Here is a 16,201-nt window from a genome sequence, read left to right as displayed (position 1 = left end):
CTCAAGTTTTCTATTTCATAATCCAGTAGCTTAACCACTCAGCCAACAGCTCAACAGACTGTGAAAGGATCCTTTTTCTTCCCTTATGAGATGAACCATGCAAGTACTTTAGTGAAGAGTATCTGAAAAACATTTTGATTTTGATGTTTGACTGAAGTCAAGTATCAGGTATCAAGTATCCAACTCATTCATTGAAATCACACAGCTAGGAGTTACACCACATGTTTACATCGACAGTCAGATAAGCAAAGAAAAGACTGGTATTTTCCAATTGACAGTATAGCACACTGGTTAAGTGTAGGCTTAGTAACAGAGCAGCAATGGAACTTAGGCCTCTTTCACACATCAGGTTTTCGCCGTTAGGCGCGATCCGGCGCTTTTGACAAAAACCGGATCCGGCGAAATGCAATGCCGGATCCGGTTTCCCCCCCATTGACTTGCATTAGAGCCGGATCGAGCCGGATGGCCATGCGTTTCATCCGATTTTCGCCGGATCCGGCAATGTGACGCGATCCGGCGTCTGGAAAAAACGGCTACTGTAACGTTTTTTGTCTCCGGCAAAAAAGCCGGACACGCCGGATCCGGCGTGTCCGGCTTTTTCATACAATGAAAGCCTATGAGCGCCACAATGCGCCTGATCTGGCGACAGCCGGATCCGGTGGCCGGATCCGTTTTTTTTGGTCTGAGCATGCTCAGTAGCTCTGCCCACAAGACATATATAAAAGCAAGACAGTGGGACCCTCAGCCACACCCAACATGACACCCAAGCCAAGAACCAGGAGCAGGAGAAGGCAGCAGACATCTGCAGCAGCACCATCAGCACCACCCCAAATGGAGCAGCATGCTGAACAACGGGAGGAGAGTCCAGCAGCAGATGAGAGACGGTAATTATCAAATCCCCCATTCCTCCAAACTAAGGCTATGGAATATCAAGATATTCATTGGCCCTTTGTTTCTCTTTATTCAACAGCCGCCCAATAGATGCAGCAGCAGCAGCAATGGCGGCAGCAGCAGGAACACCACCCACAGCCATGGAGTCTGGCCATGAGGAAGACAGCACATCTTCTTCTGGGAGCCCTCCCTCACATCGTCAGCGTTTGACGGTAAGTTTTTATTTCCAAAATCCATCATCTCTGTAATATATGTCTATTCATTGCCTTTTATTTCAAAACAGGAATCACAAGATGAAGAGGAGCTCCCAGAAGAAGAAGGAAGGGGTGCACAGACACTTGGAGTGGGCTCACAATTGGTAAGTTTTTTGCATCAAACGCAGAAACACAGCATCACACTACACACAACACATAGAAAACAATGTTCTGCAGACCACACACAGCAAACAAATGCCTACATCCAAAGACATAACATTTTTTGTTTTCTTCTCTAGTCTTCCCAATCTGGTGCTCGGCCAAGAGGTCCTCGCAGTGCCTCCCGGGGTCGTCGGCGACAGCAACGCGGCGGTCACCAGCGTGTAAGTATAAATATTTTTGCTTTGTTTTTTTGCACTTTTTATTTCATTTCTTTTGTGGAGGCTAATTATGTTATTTTTGTCTTTTTCTTTAACAGCCTTCACAGCGTGCTCCCGACTCTGACGGTGAGGATGGAGGGATTGATGTGGACCGCCTCATCGATCTCGTCAGAGAAAGGGAGCCGCTCTGGAATATGGCTGACCGCCGCCACGCTGACCTTATCGTTACCCGACGACTCTGGGAGGAAATCTGTTCGCTCCTTGTGGACCGCTGGGAGGACCTCGAAGCTCAGGCCCAGATTAAAGAGCGTAAGTATATACAGTACCGGTTGCTTGATTTAAACCAGTGTTTCCCGAACTCCAGTCCTCGTGGTCCCCACGGATCATGTGTTCAGGATTTCTATTTACTTTGGAAATCCTGAAAACATGACCCCTGGGGACCATGAGGACTGGAGTTTGGGAAACACTGATGTTGTATACTAACCACTTTGTCCTTTCTCGTTTCAGGGGAGAGAATTGTGAAGCGGTGGCGGTCTGTGAGGGATCGTTTCAAGAAGGAGTTCAATAAAGAGATGCGGGCCCCGAGTGGATCTGGAGGACGCAGGAGCAAGTACAAGTACGCACGAGCCCTGTCGTTCCTCCGGGAGACAATGCTCACCAGAAGGTAAATATTACACACCACATGTGACAAAAAAATGTTTAGATGTAACTTTTTTTTTTCAGCCAGGGCCATACCATGTCACTATTTTAATTGTTTTTTTTTCTCTTTATTCCACAGCACGGTGAGCAGCACTCGGGAGCCTGCACGATTGGACCCTTCTGAGGCGATCCCTGAGGAGACCGGCACCGAGGGACACTTCGACCGCCCCGGTACCTCTGCACCTTCCCAGCCTTCCCACACATTCGACCCATCTGTCCCATCCACCAGCACAGGAGCATCGTGGCCGCCTACATTACATGAAGCTGCTGGTGAGGAGATCGTTTTCCCTTTACCCCACCCTTCTGCCCCTGCCACCTCTAGTACACCTGCGGGTACTGGGCGGCAGCGGCAGAGGGGTCAGGAAAAGAGTTATGTGCCAGAGTTCTTGCATCTGAATGCATCTTTCCAGAACTGTCTAAAAGTCTTGTCAGAGCAAATCTCCGCAGGCTTTCAGCAGATCAACTCCAGCATTCTGGAGGTGAAGACACTTCTGCAAACCATGCATTCAGAAGCAAGATCTTCGCCAAACCACACCTTTTTCAGGTCTGTTGTGGAGCGCATGGCAACACTATCTCCTACCCAGCAGATGCATGTAATGCATTCGTGCCACGGTCCTCTACAGCAGGTTACCTCCCAACCTCCACCTCCCACCACTATAGTTCCTCCACCTGCACCCCCTCCAGCCACTTTCCATCCTCCCCCTCCTATTACATCTGCACCCCCTCCAGCCACTTTCCATCCTCCCCCTCCTATTACATACCAGCAACCTGGCCAGTACCAGCAACCTCCCCAGTACCAGACATCTCCCCACTTCCAGCAACCTGCCCCGTACCAAACTCCTTCCCCGTACCAAACTCCTTCCCCGTACCAAACTCCTTCCCCGTACAACTTTCCATCAACATCATCTGCTCCTACAGTCCCTGCCCAACCGTCCACTCCACCGCCCACCACCTCTTCTGCCTCCCACATGTCCACCCATTCTGTAGCTTTTTCCACACCATCACCTCTAACTGTTCCTTCCCCACCACGATCCCAGTCCTCTCTCCACACTCCCATTGTCGAAGTGTCCCGCAGCCCCTCCAGCAGTATTTTCACCCCACACTACACAGATTTGTAATGTGTGTTTTGTAATAAAAATGCCCAGTTTTTTTTCAAACCTTTATTAAAAAAGTTTTTTAACTTTAAAAACAGTTTAAAAAAAAAAATATTGTCTGTCATTTCTTTCTGCGGCGAAATATATTTAAAAAAGGTTAAATACAGGGTATTTAAAAGGTATTCAAAACTAGGTATATAACTGTGGGTAAATTTTAGCTTTTTGCCACAGTTGTGTTCCTGGTTGTGTTTGAAGCAAAGTATTTCACCTAAAAAGTTGTGTTTATTGTTGGTGATTTCCTAACAATGTACAAAACTTTTGTTAAAAAGTGAAATACTTTGCATAAAACACAACCAGGTACACAGCTGTGGCCTAAAGCTAAAAATAGAGACCATGACAAGATAGCCAACTTTGGTTGGCAAAGGTATATACTGTTGGTACAGAAGGTACACAAGTTTGGTTAGGGCACAAATCTTTCACACTCTGTCATCCTGCCAGTGTACTCTGCCTTGAGGTGACAAAGTATAGTGCAAAATTGTCCCTCATTACTGAAACCGTCACAGAACTTCTAGTGGTAATGTCATGGTAATCTTGCAAGGTGGTTACTTCAGAGGTGTCCTCAATGGAAATGGGTTCCTTGCAGATAACAAAATTGTGGAGTACCACGCAAGCTTTGATCACCTCGTCCACAGTTTCTGTCTTGAGGTTGATCGCAGTCAATAGGACCCGCCATTTGGCTGTCAGAATACCAAAGGTACATTCAACCATTCTTCTTGCTCTTGTGAGGCGGTAATTAAAAATGCGTTTTGGTCTTGTCAATCCTCTGCTAGAGTACGGTTTCAAAAGGTGTTCTGACAGCTGGAAGGCTTCATCCCCTACACAGACAAATGGCATAGGTGGACCAGATGTTTGCGGCAGTGGTCTAGGTGGTGGGAACTGGAAGGTGTTTCCATACAGTTTACGCCCCATGGCAGACAGTTTGAAAACTTGAGAGTCATTGGAGCGGCCATAGGCCCCAATATCAACAGCAATAAATTTGTATTCTGCGTCAGCGATGGCCATGAGGACAATTGAAAAATATTTCTTGTAATTGAAATATTCCGATCCCGATCCGGCTGGCTTTACAATGCGGATATGTTTCCCGTCCACAGCGCCCAAGCAGTTGGGAAACTGACATATCTGTTGAAACTTGTCAGCAATTTCAATCCACCTCTCTGTTGTGGGCTCTGGTAAAAACTCTTCAGCTAAGGAGTCCCACAGTGCACGGCATGTGTACTTCACTATTCCAGATATGGTGGAAATCCCGAGTCTGTACTGGAAATGCAGTCACGAAAGGGATTCTCCAGTTGCAAGAAATCTGTGGGGAATTAAAAAAACAATCAATTAGTTTTAAATCACAGCATTACATACCAAAACTCAGCTATAACACTTGGAGATACAAACTACCACCAACAAGATTGCAGTGAAAGTGTGCTCTGATGCGATCACATCCAATAAATGTGGCTTACCTTAAAGTCACCATCAGACGCTCTGCGGGTGAAACAGAGAAGCGGCAATAGATGTCCGCTTTTCTTATGAGGTGTGCAATGCGCTCCACCAAGTAATCAAAATTCTCCATTTTCATCCGAACATATCCAAAAAATTTATCCGGGTTTCGGCGAAGGTCCATGCAGAGTGTAGAATAGACCCCACGCGTCATTCTCTTGGCTGTGATGGGGTGGATCCACAAACGTCGTCTACGATGCCTGATGCGCTGCTGTCTCGCTCTCTCCTTCTCCAGAACAATCACCCTCAAACGATTCGCCTCCGCTATAAAATCCGCCAAATTCTTCAAAATATTTCCAATCACAACATCCATCTTTGCCAGTAACTTGCTCTTCTCTCCAACCTGCACTTTCTCCTCTACAACCTGTCAAAGAAGGGCTGTAGGAACACGCTATATATAGTTTTCCAGTAGCCAATCCCGTTCGGAAGGCCACAAGGGTCAATTTTAAAAACCGGATCCGGCGTAATCCGTCGAAAAACGGATAGAAAAACGGATGAACCGGATGAGACGGATCCGGTTTTGTCTATCAAGAACAAGACGGATCCGGCAGAAAAACGGATCCGGCACATCAGGTTTTACACAACATTTGCCGGATCCGGCGTTCCAGCACGACGCCGGATCGCGCCTGACGCCGAAAACCTGATGTGTGAAAGTAGCCTTAGTTTTTTTGTTATTTTTCTTATTATTTTAAAACATAACTATGCGTGATGCAGATGCTTCACCATTAGGCTAGAGATTATTTTATTATAAATCGGGAGGATAATAAGAATGTTAGATATTGAAAGTGGAACAGGATTGAAGATTTTTTTTTGTAACCTGCATAACTTTTAAAAAAAAAAAAAAAAATTACAAACATGGGACTTAAACCCAGAAAAAGCTTCACTCTAGAGATAGCAGCCAGCAACCTTACCATTGTGTTACAAGGTCAAGTGATGCCAAATACTAATTTTCTTTGGAAAATATCTTTTTAAACTTTCAGTGAGGGGAAAAATCATTTGGATTTCCATTTTGACATATGATATGTGACTTTCTTCACTCATCAAAGTGAAACATCTCTGGAGTTTGTGTTCCAGTAAGCATGGGTTAAAAAAGTATTAAGTTACGTGTATTAAGTTACGTACCGGTAACAGTATTTTTTGGAAGCCCATGACAGCACCACGAGAGAGGGGATCCGCCCTTCAGGAACAGGAAACCTACAGATACAAAAGGGCAGCACCTCTCCCATGCATCAGTTAGATTACAGAGCTTGTGGCTACCATGGTTAGTGGCACAGCATATATACAATATATACAATCTATACATCCTATTTACAATTTATATGTAATCTTTATTCCAAAATAAGGTAAATCCGTGAAATATCTTCCTAAGAGGAAGGAGTGCACCTCTATACGTGAACAAGGGAGGGAACTAGGTGCTGTCATGGGCTTCCGAAAAATACCGTTACCGGTACGTAACTTAATACTTTATTCGGACTCCCATGACAGCACCACGAGAGAATTACAGAGATGTAAACTAATTTAGGAAGGGACTACAGCCTGCAGCACCCTTAGCCCAAAGGTGAGATCCGAGGAGGCACCCATATCTAACAGATAGTGGTTAAAAAAGGTGGAATGAGATGACCAGATGGCTGCCTTACATATCTGGTCAATTGACACTCCATATCTCTCTGCCCAAGATGACGCCATGGCACAAGTGGAATGCACCCTCAGATTCTGTGGAGCCAGACCGCCCCCTGTTGTGTAAGCAAGACAGATAGCCTCTCTAATCCACTTTGCTAACGTGCGTTTTGATACCCTAAACACTTTATTAGGACCTTGGAAGGATAAAAATAATGCGTTCTCTTTCCTCCAAGGATCAGTAGCCGATATATATTTTCGTAGGCATCTTTTAACATCTAACGCATGAAGCTTCTGCTCTTTAGGGTTGGTAGGATTAGGGAGGAAGGAAGGGAGAACTATCTCTTGTGTCCTGTGAAAGTGTGACGCTACCTTGGGCAAGTATGCTGGGTCTGGTTTTAGGATTACTCTATCATCTAAAATCTCTGTATAAGGGGGCAACCTAGAAAGTGCCTGTATATCACTTATCCTACGTGCGGATGTTATTGCTACCAAAAAAGCTGTCTTAAGGGATATAATCTTCAACGAGGCCGAATTCAGAGGTTGGAATGGCTTCTCTGTCATAGCTGTAAGGACTAAATTCAAGTCCCATGGTATACCATTATCCCTGTGTATGGGTCTAGATCTACTAGCAGCTTTGATGAATCTAGTCACCCAATAGTTGCTGGCAATATCACAGGTAAATAGGGCCCCCAAGGCTGAAACCTGCACTTTTAAGGTACTTGTGGAAAGACCCAACTTGAGACCCCTCTGAAGGAATTCTAGAATCTGTTTCGTGTGTATTCCATCCCAGAGATTAAACTCAGAGGTGGACCGGAATCGCCTCCAGGTTCTAGCGTAGATGTCTGTAGTAATCTGCTTCCTGCTCTTCAGGAGGGTATTAATTAAATTTTGGGAGAAACCTCTATTCTTCAACAGTGCCCTCTCAAACTCCATGCCGTCAAATGGAGTCCTGCTACTTGTGGATGGTTGACAGGCCCATGGTAGAGAAGATTCGGAAGGTTCGGCAGTACCCAGGGATCGCATACTGACATGGTCCTCAACCATGCAAACCAGGTCCTCCTGGGCCAGAATGGGGCAATTAATATGACCCTTGCTCGATCTTCCCTGATCTTTCTCACCACCAGAGGTAAGAGGGCTAACGGTGGAAAGGCATATGCCAGAGAGAAGTCCCATTTTATCAGGAAGGCATCCACTGCTAGTGGATTTTCCCTGGAGTTCAGAGAGCAGAACTTTTTTACTTTTCTGTTTTCTTTGCTGGCAAAAGAGGTCTACCTTCGGCTGACCCCATCTGCGGACAATCTGGTTGCAAACGTCCGTGTTTAAAGCCCATTCTCCTTGCCTTAGGACCCTGCGGCTTAGAAAGTCTGCCTTCATGTGGTCTTTCCCTCTGATATGGAGCGCAGTTAAAGAATGAAAATTTCTCTCTGCTATTTGAAATGGACGTTCTGTTATCCGCATCAGGGCCTCGGAGCGTGTTCCCCCTTGGTGGTTGATATAGGCTACTGCTACCTGGTTGTCCGAGAGGATCCTCACATGATGACCCTGTAGGTACATAATGGAGTTTTTTAACTGCCAACTCAATCGCCAACAGCTCCCTCTGGTTAGACGAGGTCTCAGTATTTGGAGTCCCAATGTCCCTGGACCACTATTACCCCATATGGGCCCCCCAACCAGAGGGGCTAGCATCTGTGGTTATTATGCGGGTTATCCGCGTCACCCAAGGCACCCCTGAGGATAAGTTGTTCTTATCAAGCCACCATCTAAGAGATGTAAGAGTCAAGGGGCTCAAAGATATCTGACCAAGGCCCTGTCGCTAACTAGGACATCCCTCTGAAGAGATCTAGTGTGAAACTGCGCCCACCTGACTGCTGGCATACATGAGGTCAGAGAGCCTAACAAAGACATGGCTTGCCTGAGGGTCATGGAAGGTTTCTCAATCGCCCGAAGTACCTGCTGTTGTATATAATCTAACTTATCTGATGGCAGAAGACACTGCTGGGTTTCTGAATTTAACAGTAAGCCTAGGAACTTTTGGACTCTTAGGGGCTGAAATCGGGATTTCTCGTAATTTATTATCCATCCGAGGTGCTCTAGTCTGGACTTAACCCTTTCTATCTGAGATAGACAATGGTCCACCGAATTCCCTACAACCAAAAAATCGTCTAGGTAAGGGACAATCAGGATATCAACCTCCCGTAGATGAGCCATGACTTCAGCCACTATCTTCGTAAATACCTGGGGCGCTGCTGAGACCAAAAGGAAGAGCCCCAAACTGAAAATGACGGATTAGACCGTCCATTGAAACCGCCACTCTCAGGAACTGCTAGAAGTCTGCGTGGATAGGCACATGGTAGTACGCATCTTTCAAATCCACGACTGCCATAAAACACCCTTTAAACAACATCTTTATTGCTGAACTGATAGACTCCAACATAAAAGGTTCGGTTAACCAAAAATTCATTAAGGGAACGTAAATTAATAATGGTCCTAAATGATTTATCCGGCTGTTGGATCAGAAACAAGGGAGAGTAGAAGCCTCTACTTCTCTCAGATTCCAGAACCTCCACCAGGACTTTCTTTAAGCATAGACTCAAGATTTCTGCTTCTAAAGCAGTTTGTTCAAGTGGCGAAGATCGTAAGGGAGTTAGTTTAAAGGTATCCCGAGGAACATAACTAAACTCCAGCTTGAGTCCAGTGGACATTACGCTCCGCACCCAGTCACCCTGTTCCGAACAAATATTCCCCTTCGCACGGGATAGTGCAGAGTTTCGACCTGGATTGAATGTCTCCCGGCCAGCATTTTAGCCACAGGGCTCTACGAGCCGCATTGGAAGGTCCTGCTGCCCTAGCCGCCATTCTAACCGCACCCGCTGAGGCGTCCACTAGGAAGGCTGCGGCCCCTTGGATTACTGGTAGGGCCCCTAAAATTGTCTGTCTAGGTGTCCATTGTTTTAATTGAGACTCCAATTGGTCTAACCAGATCATCATGGACCTGGCCGTACATGTTGAGGCTACTGCTGGTCTTAAGGAACCGGCTGCCATCTCCCAGGTTCCATTAAGGAAGGTATCTGCCTTCCTGTCTAGGGGGTCTTTAAGGGTCCCCATGTCCTCGAAGGGTAGTGAGGATCTTTTTGATGCCTTGGCGATTGCCGCATCTAATTTAGGGGCTTTGTCCCAAGTGTTGACCGCAGGATCATCAAAGGAGTATCTACGCTTGAGGGCTGGTGGTAGCGAACCCCTCTTATCTGGTCTTTTCCATTCTCTACGAATTAGATCCTGAATCTTTTCGTTCAAAGGGAAGACCCTTCAATTTTTCTGATCCAGCCCCCCGATCATGACATCCTGCATGGATAATTGTGGTTTAAGGCTCCTCCACTTCCATTGTCCCTCTCACCGCCTTTACCAACTTGTCCACCCATTCTAGCGGCAGACAAAACCGGCCGGAATCCTCTTCCTCCGAGGAGGACGAGGGGGATGAGCCAGGGAAGTCCTTACTTCTCCTCCATTCCACCGAGGAATCTGACTCCAAAGGGTCCCTAACCCTCGAGCTCCCCGGTTGGGACAGGGATTTCAGGGTTTCTCTCATCTCTGCCCTGACTATGTCTTTTAGACTTGCAGCGATTTTAGGCGATTCTTCCTCCACCGTCTGCTGGATACAGGGGGACACAACTTTTTTGGGCATGAGTCCGGTAATGGGCATGCACAGAGAGCACATTCCCTGTGATTTTTCTTACTCGTGAACTTCTTCCCCTGAGAATAAAAACATAGAGGGAGGCCCCGTCACTGAGTGAACATTCACGGAGAATGAGGGGGATCTTTTTCAGTCGATGCTCCAGTCTGTCTGGAGGAGCTTTTATGACTGGATTGGTCACTCCATTTGGCACACTCCTTACTGTCCTGGGATTCTTTCTTCTTTTGCTTAACCTGCCGAAGGTCCTCTAGGGGCGGTAGTGATGATTGTCGCTGCTGCTGCCGCTCTTGTTCGCTCTCCATCATTGCGTGCAATAATGTCGCCAAAAGCATGGAACCCCCTTGGGCCCTGCTTAAATACCTCTCCTCCGGTCAGCAGATATGCCGTGCCCCCCTCTGATTGGTCTCCCATTCCCTGCTGGCACCACTGTCGGCCCGGTGAGCCAGCGCTTACTGGCGCCTGTTCCGATGGGCGCCGCCATCTTGGAATCTTCGCCCCTGCGCAGTGGCGCCGCTGACCCAGAAGTGCCCCGAGGTTCCGCCCTCGACATCACCGCAGCCCCGCACACACTTCCTGTGTAACCGGAGGTCACGCGGGAACAGGAAGACCTCCGGGGGCATACTCACCGGCGGCCGCCTTCTTCCACGGAGGCGGATATCCTCCGGACACCGCTCCCTGCTGTAAACGCCACTGCCGTGCAGCCCAACTATGACCACCGTGGCGTCTCCAGGAGCTCCGCACCTGGCCGAGGTAGGAGACCCCCCCCCCGCTACCTGTACCGGCTGGTCGGCCTGGGATCCATCCGGATTCCATCTGTACGATCCCGTCCCCTCAGGAACAGGAAACCAACTGATGCGTGGGAGAGGTGCCGCCCTTTTGTATTTGTACATTTCCTGTTCTTGAAGGGCAGATCCCCTCTCTCGTGGTGCTGTCATGGGAGTCCGAACAAATAAAGTTTACTTACTTTGTGGCTTGAACTCATGTTTTCTATTCCATAAGGCAGGCATTTCACCACTCAGCCATTAGCTCAACGGGCAGTGAATGGATCTCTTTTCAACAATTATAAGATGAACCATTCACATACTGCACTGAAGGTATCTGAAACACCTTCTGATTCTGATGCTTGAAAGAGTCAGGTGCCAGAGTCAGGTGCCAGAGTCAGGTGCCAGAGTCAGGTGCCAGAGTCAGGTGCCAGAGTCAGGTGCCAGAGTCAGGTGCCAGAGTCAGGTGCCAGAGTCAGGTGCCAGAGTCAGGTGCCAGAGTCAGGTGCCAGAGTCAGGTGCCAGAGTCAGGTGCCAGAGTCAGGTGCCAGAGTCAGGTGCCAGAGTCAGGTGCCAGAGTCAGGTGCCAGAGTCAGGTGCCAGAGTCAGGTGCCAGAGTCAGGTGCCAGAGTCAGGTGCCAGAGTCAGGTGCCAGAGTATTTCTGATGTTTGGCTTTGATATATGATAACGTCCTAAAATGGACACTGTAAAGCTGTATAGGTAATAGAGTAAATCCTCTTTGGTGCATCAGCTCGTTTCCCAAGTCCTTTCTAATAGCATGCTCTTGTGCTTTCCTATTCCCAGCACGCTGGGTGATAAAAACGATCAGGCTAGTCTCCCTCACTGCATCCGATCGTTTTTAATCCCTATGCGTTCACCATCAGTAGTCACTGCCATGATCATCAGGGGCTAGCAGTATTTTCAGATATTCATTTTTCAATCAACTATGTTGCAGTTAGCTCTGGTACTTTCAGTTTTAACATCTCGGCATGGCTGCAGGCCATGTTTGGCGGCCAAATCCACATGTATCTAAAGGCAGGATCTTCCAGCCCTTTCCTCTCCTAATTCAGGATAAGCAAATCACTCAGATATATCCCGTAGGCTTTACCTCCAAACTATCCCAGTCCCACCTTTACCAGGGGATCGTCTGTGGTAGCCACGAAGCAAAAATAGCAATTGTTAATTTTAGTATTGTTCATTAAAAGATATATAAAATGTAATCGCTCCAATTGGGCTAGTGAATACTAGAAGCAATGGATTACACAGTACAGTAATCATATAAATAAGGTAAATAGTATTGACATTCACTTTCTTACTAAATTATCCCTTTTATTTTGATCACCTCCTCTATTGTACCAAAAGACCCACACTGACTCACCGAAATATACAGCGTCTTATGTTTGACCTGGAAGTCAGCTTTATTACGTATTTATATTAAAGTCTTAGTAAGCAAAATAACATTAGCACTACTTACCTTATATATGATACAATTGCACCATACAATAACAATTTTTCAGAGGGTGCATTTTATTTGAAAGACTTAACCGTTTAAGTGTGTAAAATATGTGCTGGCTTTTCAGAACTATTAGTCAGCAGTAAGCTGGTGAGTCAAATAATCAGAATTACATGAAGTTGCAGGCTAGGGGGGATGAGAAGGCTTCTTAACCCCTTAGTGACGGGGCCAATTTTTTACATTCTGACCAGTGTCACTTTATGTGGTGATAACTCTGGAACGCTTCAACATATCCCATTGATTTTGAGACTGTTTTTTCATGACACATTATAATTTATGATAATGGTAAATTTAGGTCGATATGTTTTGTGTTTATTTATAACAAATACCAGAAACTTGACAAAAATTTTAAAACAAATGCAATTTTCAGTCTTTGAATGATTATCCCTTTAATCCAGATAGTCATACCACAGAAAAACATTAATAAATAACCTTTCTGACATGTCTGCCTTACATCAGCACCATTTTTAAAATGATAATTTGTTTTGATAGCATTTTAGGAGGTTTTTAAATGTAGCAGTACGGTAATTTATAATTTTTTCAAGGAAAGTTACAAAATATATTTTTTTGAGGAACCCATCCAGGTTTGAAGTGACTTTGGGGGTCCTATATATTGGAAAACCCCAAACGTGATACCATTTTAAAAACTGCACCCCCTGACATATTGAAAACTTCTGTCAGATAGTTTATTAACCCTTCAGGTGTCTTTCAGGAATTAATGCAAAGTGATATAGCGGGAATGAAAAAGTGTTTATTTACCACCTAAATGTCGCTAACTTCTGAATTGACCGCTATAGCCGGGACAGTCTATTTGGCCATGAACTGCTAGGGCAAACATCTGGACCACACAATCATGATCTCGGTGTGTCAATTAGATTAAAGTGGAAGCCTCCATAATCTATTAACCATTTATTTGATGTAGTCACTTTTGATAGCAGGAACTAAGGGGTTAAACAGATATGGTCATTGCCAACCCTGATCGTTTGTGATGCATCAAGTTGTCAGCTATAGTGTACAGCCAACAGCTGCTGGATTGTCACCTGTATGGGGATGATATTCTCTTATATCTCAGGTCAGTAAAAAGACGTATCGGCTGTCATTAATTAAAGAAGCTCTCCAGTTCAGGTTTTCATTTCCTAAATCTGTGGATGAGTGTGAGTATATTTTCTAGTGTTTGCATGCTCATATACTCACAAATCGACGACTTCTACGGTATCAAGCACAGTTCTGCTTCACCTCTCAGTAATGTCACCGCTCTTCTGACTCTCCAGGTCACACCGCATTCCGCGTGCCCCAGCTCTGGATTTTACAGTGTACACCTGGGATCCAAGAAGTAACGTTTCTCCTTGTGGAGAATGACATGCTAAGCATGCTGAGATGAGGAGACTTAAAGCCGCAATGCTCCTCTGGGAAATATGCAAATTGTCTCTTCAGAGAGGACGAGGACTAGAAATCTAGTGCCACCCATAGGAAGTAGCAATCCTAGAAGTCAATGTCTACGCTTTAACGAGCCTTGTCATATGACTTAGGATAAAAGCCAAAACCAGAATCTCAGTTTGCAGACACTGTTTTTCGGGGTACTGCCCCTCAATTGAGATTCTGGTTTTGGCTTTTACTTTGGCTTTTAACAAACGTTACTTCTTGGATCCTGGTTAGACGCCTCTCACAAAGCCAAACCAGATCTCACACTTTGCACTGACGAGGGGCAGTAGCCCGAAACAGTGTCTGCAAATTGAGATTCTGGTCTTGGCTTTTATCCTAAGTCATGTAACAAGGGTCGACATTGACTTCTAGGATCGCTACTTCCAATAGGTGGCACTAGAGTTCTAGTCCTCCTCCTCTCTGAAGAGACTATTTGCAGTGTAAGTCTATAAAACATCAGAATGAGACTCCATAGACTTACAGTGTAAAATATAGTTCCGGCTCATGTATAGACCTGGGGAGCCTGATGAGTGTTGACGCCACTGGGAAGAGGAAAGGAAAGCAGCTGGTTACCAGAGAAGGCAGCGTTACAAGAGTATATTAACACCCTGAAGCACACTACATACACAAACATACTATACAAAAAAATAATGGGAGCGCTTCTTTAATGTTTAGAAACATGAGAATATAGTTCTATATGTGCAGTGTGGAAGTGACATGTCCTTTATCTACTCACTTCTGTAAAGTGTGACTTTCAGTAAGCTGGTAAAGGGTTTGTACGCACAGCACAGGAAATGTTTCTGTTCAGAAAGAAGCTTCCTAACCACATACCATAAGGCTTAGAACAGAAGCGGCCAGGAGCAGATAATGCCAGCTCCCTCCTACTTCTACTCCAGTAGGTTCTGGGGAAGAGATTTACTGCAGGTAAAGCTTTCTACAGGTCAATAGTGGAATAACATACCAATCGGACTTGCTTTTCTACATTCAATTGCTTCCAGACTTCATTATACATTTCATCCAGTCCTTGACGAGATTGCTTGTAAGTTTCCAACTCAACTTTTGTATCCTGAATATTAACCTGAAATCATACAGATTACATGTTAAATTTGCATTTAATGCATAGCTATTTAGTGTAGGCAATAAAATCTGTAATATAATTTTTCAACAAAGAATACGTTTCTCCACTGATGAGACTCATCCTTGGCTATTGGAAAGTCTGCAACAGCTCAGAATTGCTGCAGTCACTGAAAATATTTACTATAGAAGGTAGCGAAGTTGTAGGAGTTTATAAGTTAACCTGCCAGCTGAATTATGCTGACCAATCCACGAGCAGCATTAATCCGCTACTGGCTCTGTCACTTCAGACAACATAATTCTAAAATCCAGAGGGACCATGCTACTCAAGGGGATTAGTCCAAGAGGCCAGTCCCCACACACATGGGGGGAGGGGAGACCTGGCACTCAAGGGAAGTGGGGGTGGCCAGTTTTCAAGCGTATGTGTTCTCTGAAATGCCAAAATCATTTTGAGTAAAAATATCTGTCTGAAATAATGGAGACCGTGTCCGATTCATGATGCCCATAGTTCGAGCAGCATTATTCATCTGTCAGGCTCATTTTAAGCCTGTAAATATATAAGAAGAAAACCCAGACCAGGAGTCTATATAATAAAAGGTCTAGCTTTATTAAGTACATAACAATTAAAATGTGGAAACGGTGGTAATGAACAGACAGATGAAAAGCGGATGTAATAAACAGGGACAACTATATGCTAAAATATAAATAAATCTGCATAGAGCTGATGGAAATGCAAATACAATAAGGCAAATGAAAGTGCCGACAAAAGAATATAGTACAAAATAATAGCATAAGGTGCATAAGTGTATACCAGTGATAATTTGATTCAAATGCCTGGTTGGAAAATTGCAAGTAAATAGAATAGAAAGTATCTAAATATATATTGTATATTATAACACAGGTAAGCAAAAGTAGAAATCAGATAAAGTGCATGTGCATAAAGCAAGTAGTAAGGTAATGGTTAAAAATAAACTAAATATATATGCACCAAGTGTATAAGGAGACCGCATATAAACCAATGTGTAAGTGTCCTGGGAAAAGTATTACTTTACCAGAGTGTCAAAAGGAATGCAGATGTCCCTGGACACGTTCACCCCGATGTGCGTTTCGGCGTCTGCATTCGTCGGGGTGGCTTCATTCATGAGGGGAGTTTAAAAGGGGAATGGGACCAATGGGAGCAGGTGTGGGTGTGGCGCGACACGCGCGTCTGCATAGGAGGTACGCCGAGCATCACTGCCCCACGCGACCTCCAACGCTGAGATCACGTGAGGCGGAGACAGGAGGAGGTGGAGCCCGGAGGCGGAGACACCCGAACC

The 16,201-nt window shown here is 45.4% G+C and overlaps 1 protein-coding gene across 5 annotated transcripts in view; it reads right to left on the bottom strand.

The window, feature by feature from the left end:
- The window catches only part of RUFY1 (RUN and FYVE domain containing 1), a 573,324-nt gene that overhangs the window by 184,668 nt on the left and 372,455 nt on the right, over window positions 1-16,201 (bottom strand). For all 5 annotated transcript variants that reach the window (XM_073573702.1, XM_073573703.1, XM_073573706.1 and 2 more), the window contains one exon: window positions 14,773-14,889. In XM_073573702.1, the coding sequence (XP_073429803.1) occupies window positions 14,773-14,889 (117 nt within the window). The remainder of the gene's footprint in view (window positions 1-14,772; window positions 14,890-16,201) is intronic.

The sequence above is a fragment of the Dendrobates tinctorius genome, unplaced genomic scaffold (genome assembly GCF_039654945.1).
Source record: "Dendrobates tinctorius isolate UK_male_01 unplaced genomic scaffold, ASM3965494v1 ptg000036l, whole genome shotgun sequence".
Lineage (NCBI taxonomy): Eukaryota > Metazoa > Chordata > Amphibia > Anura > Dendrobatidae > Dendrobates > Dendrobates tinctorius.
The sequence above is the reverse complement of the archived record's forward strand: the minus strand, read 5'-3'. Positions and strand labels throughout refer to the sequence as shown.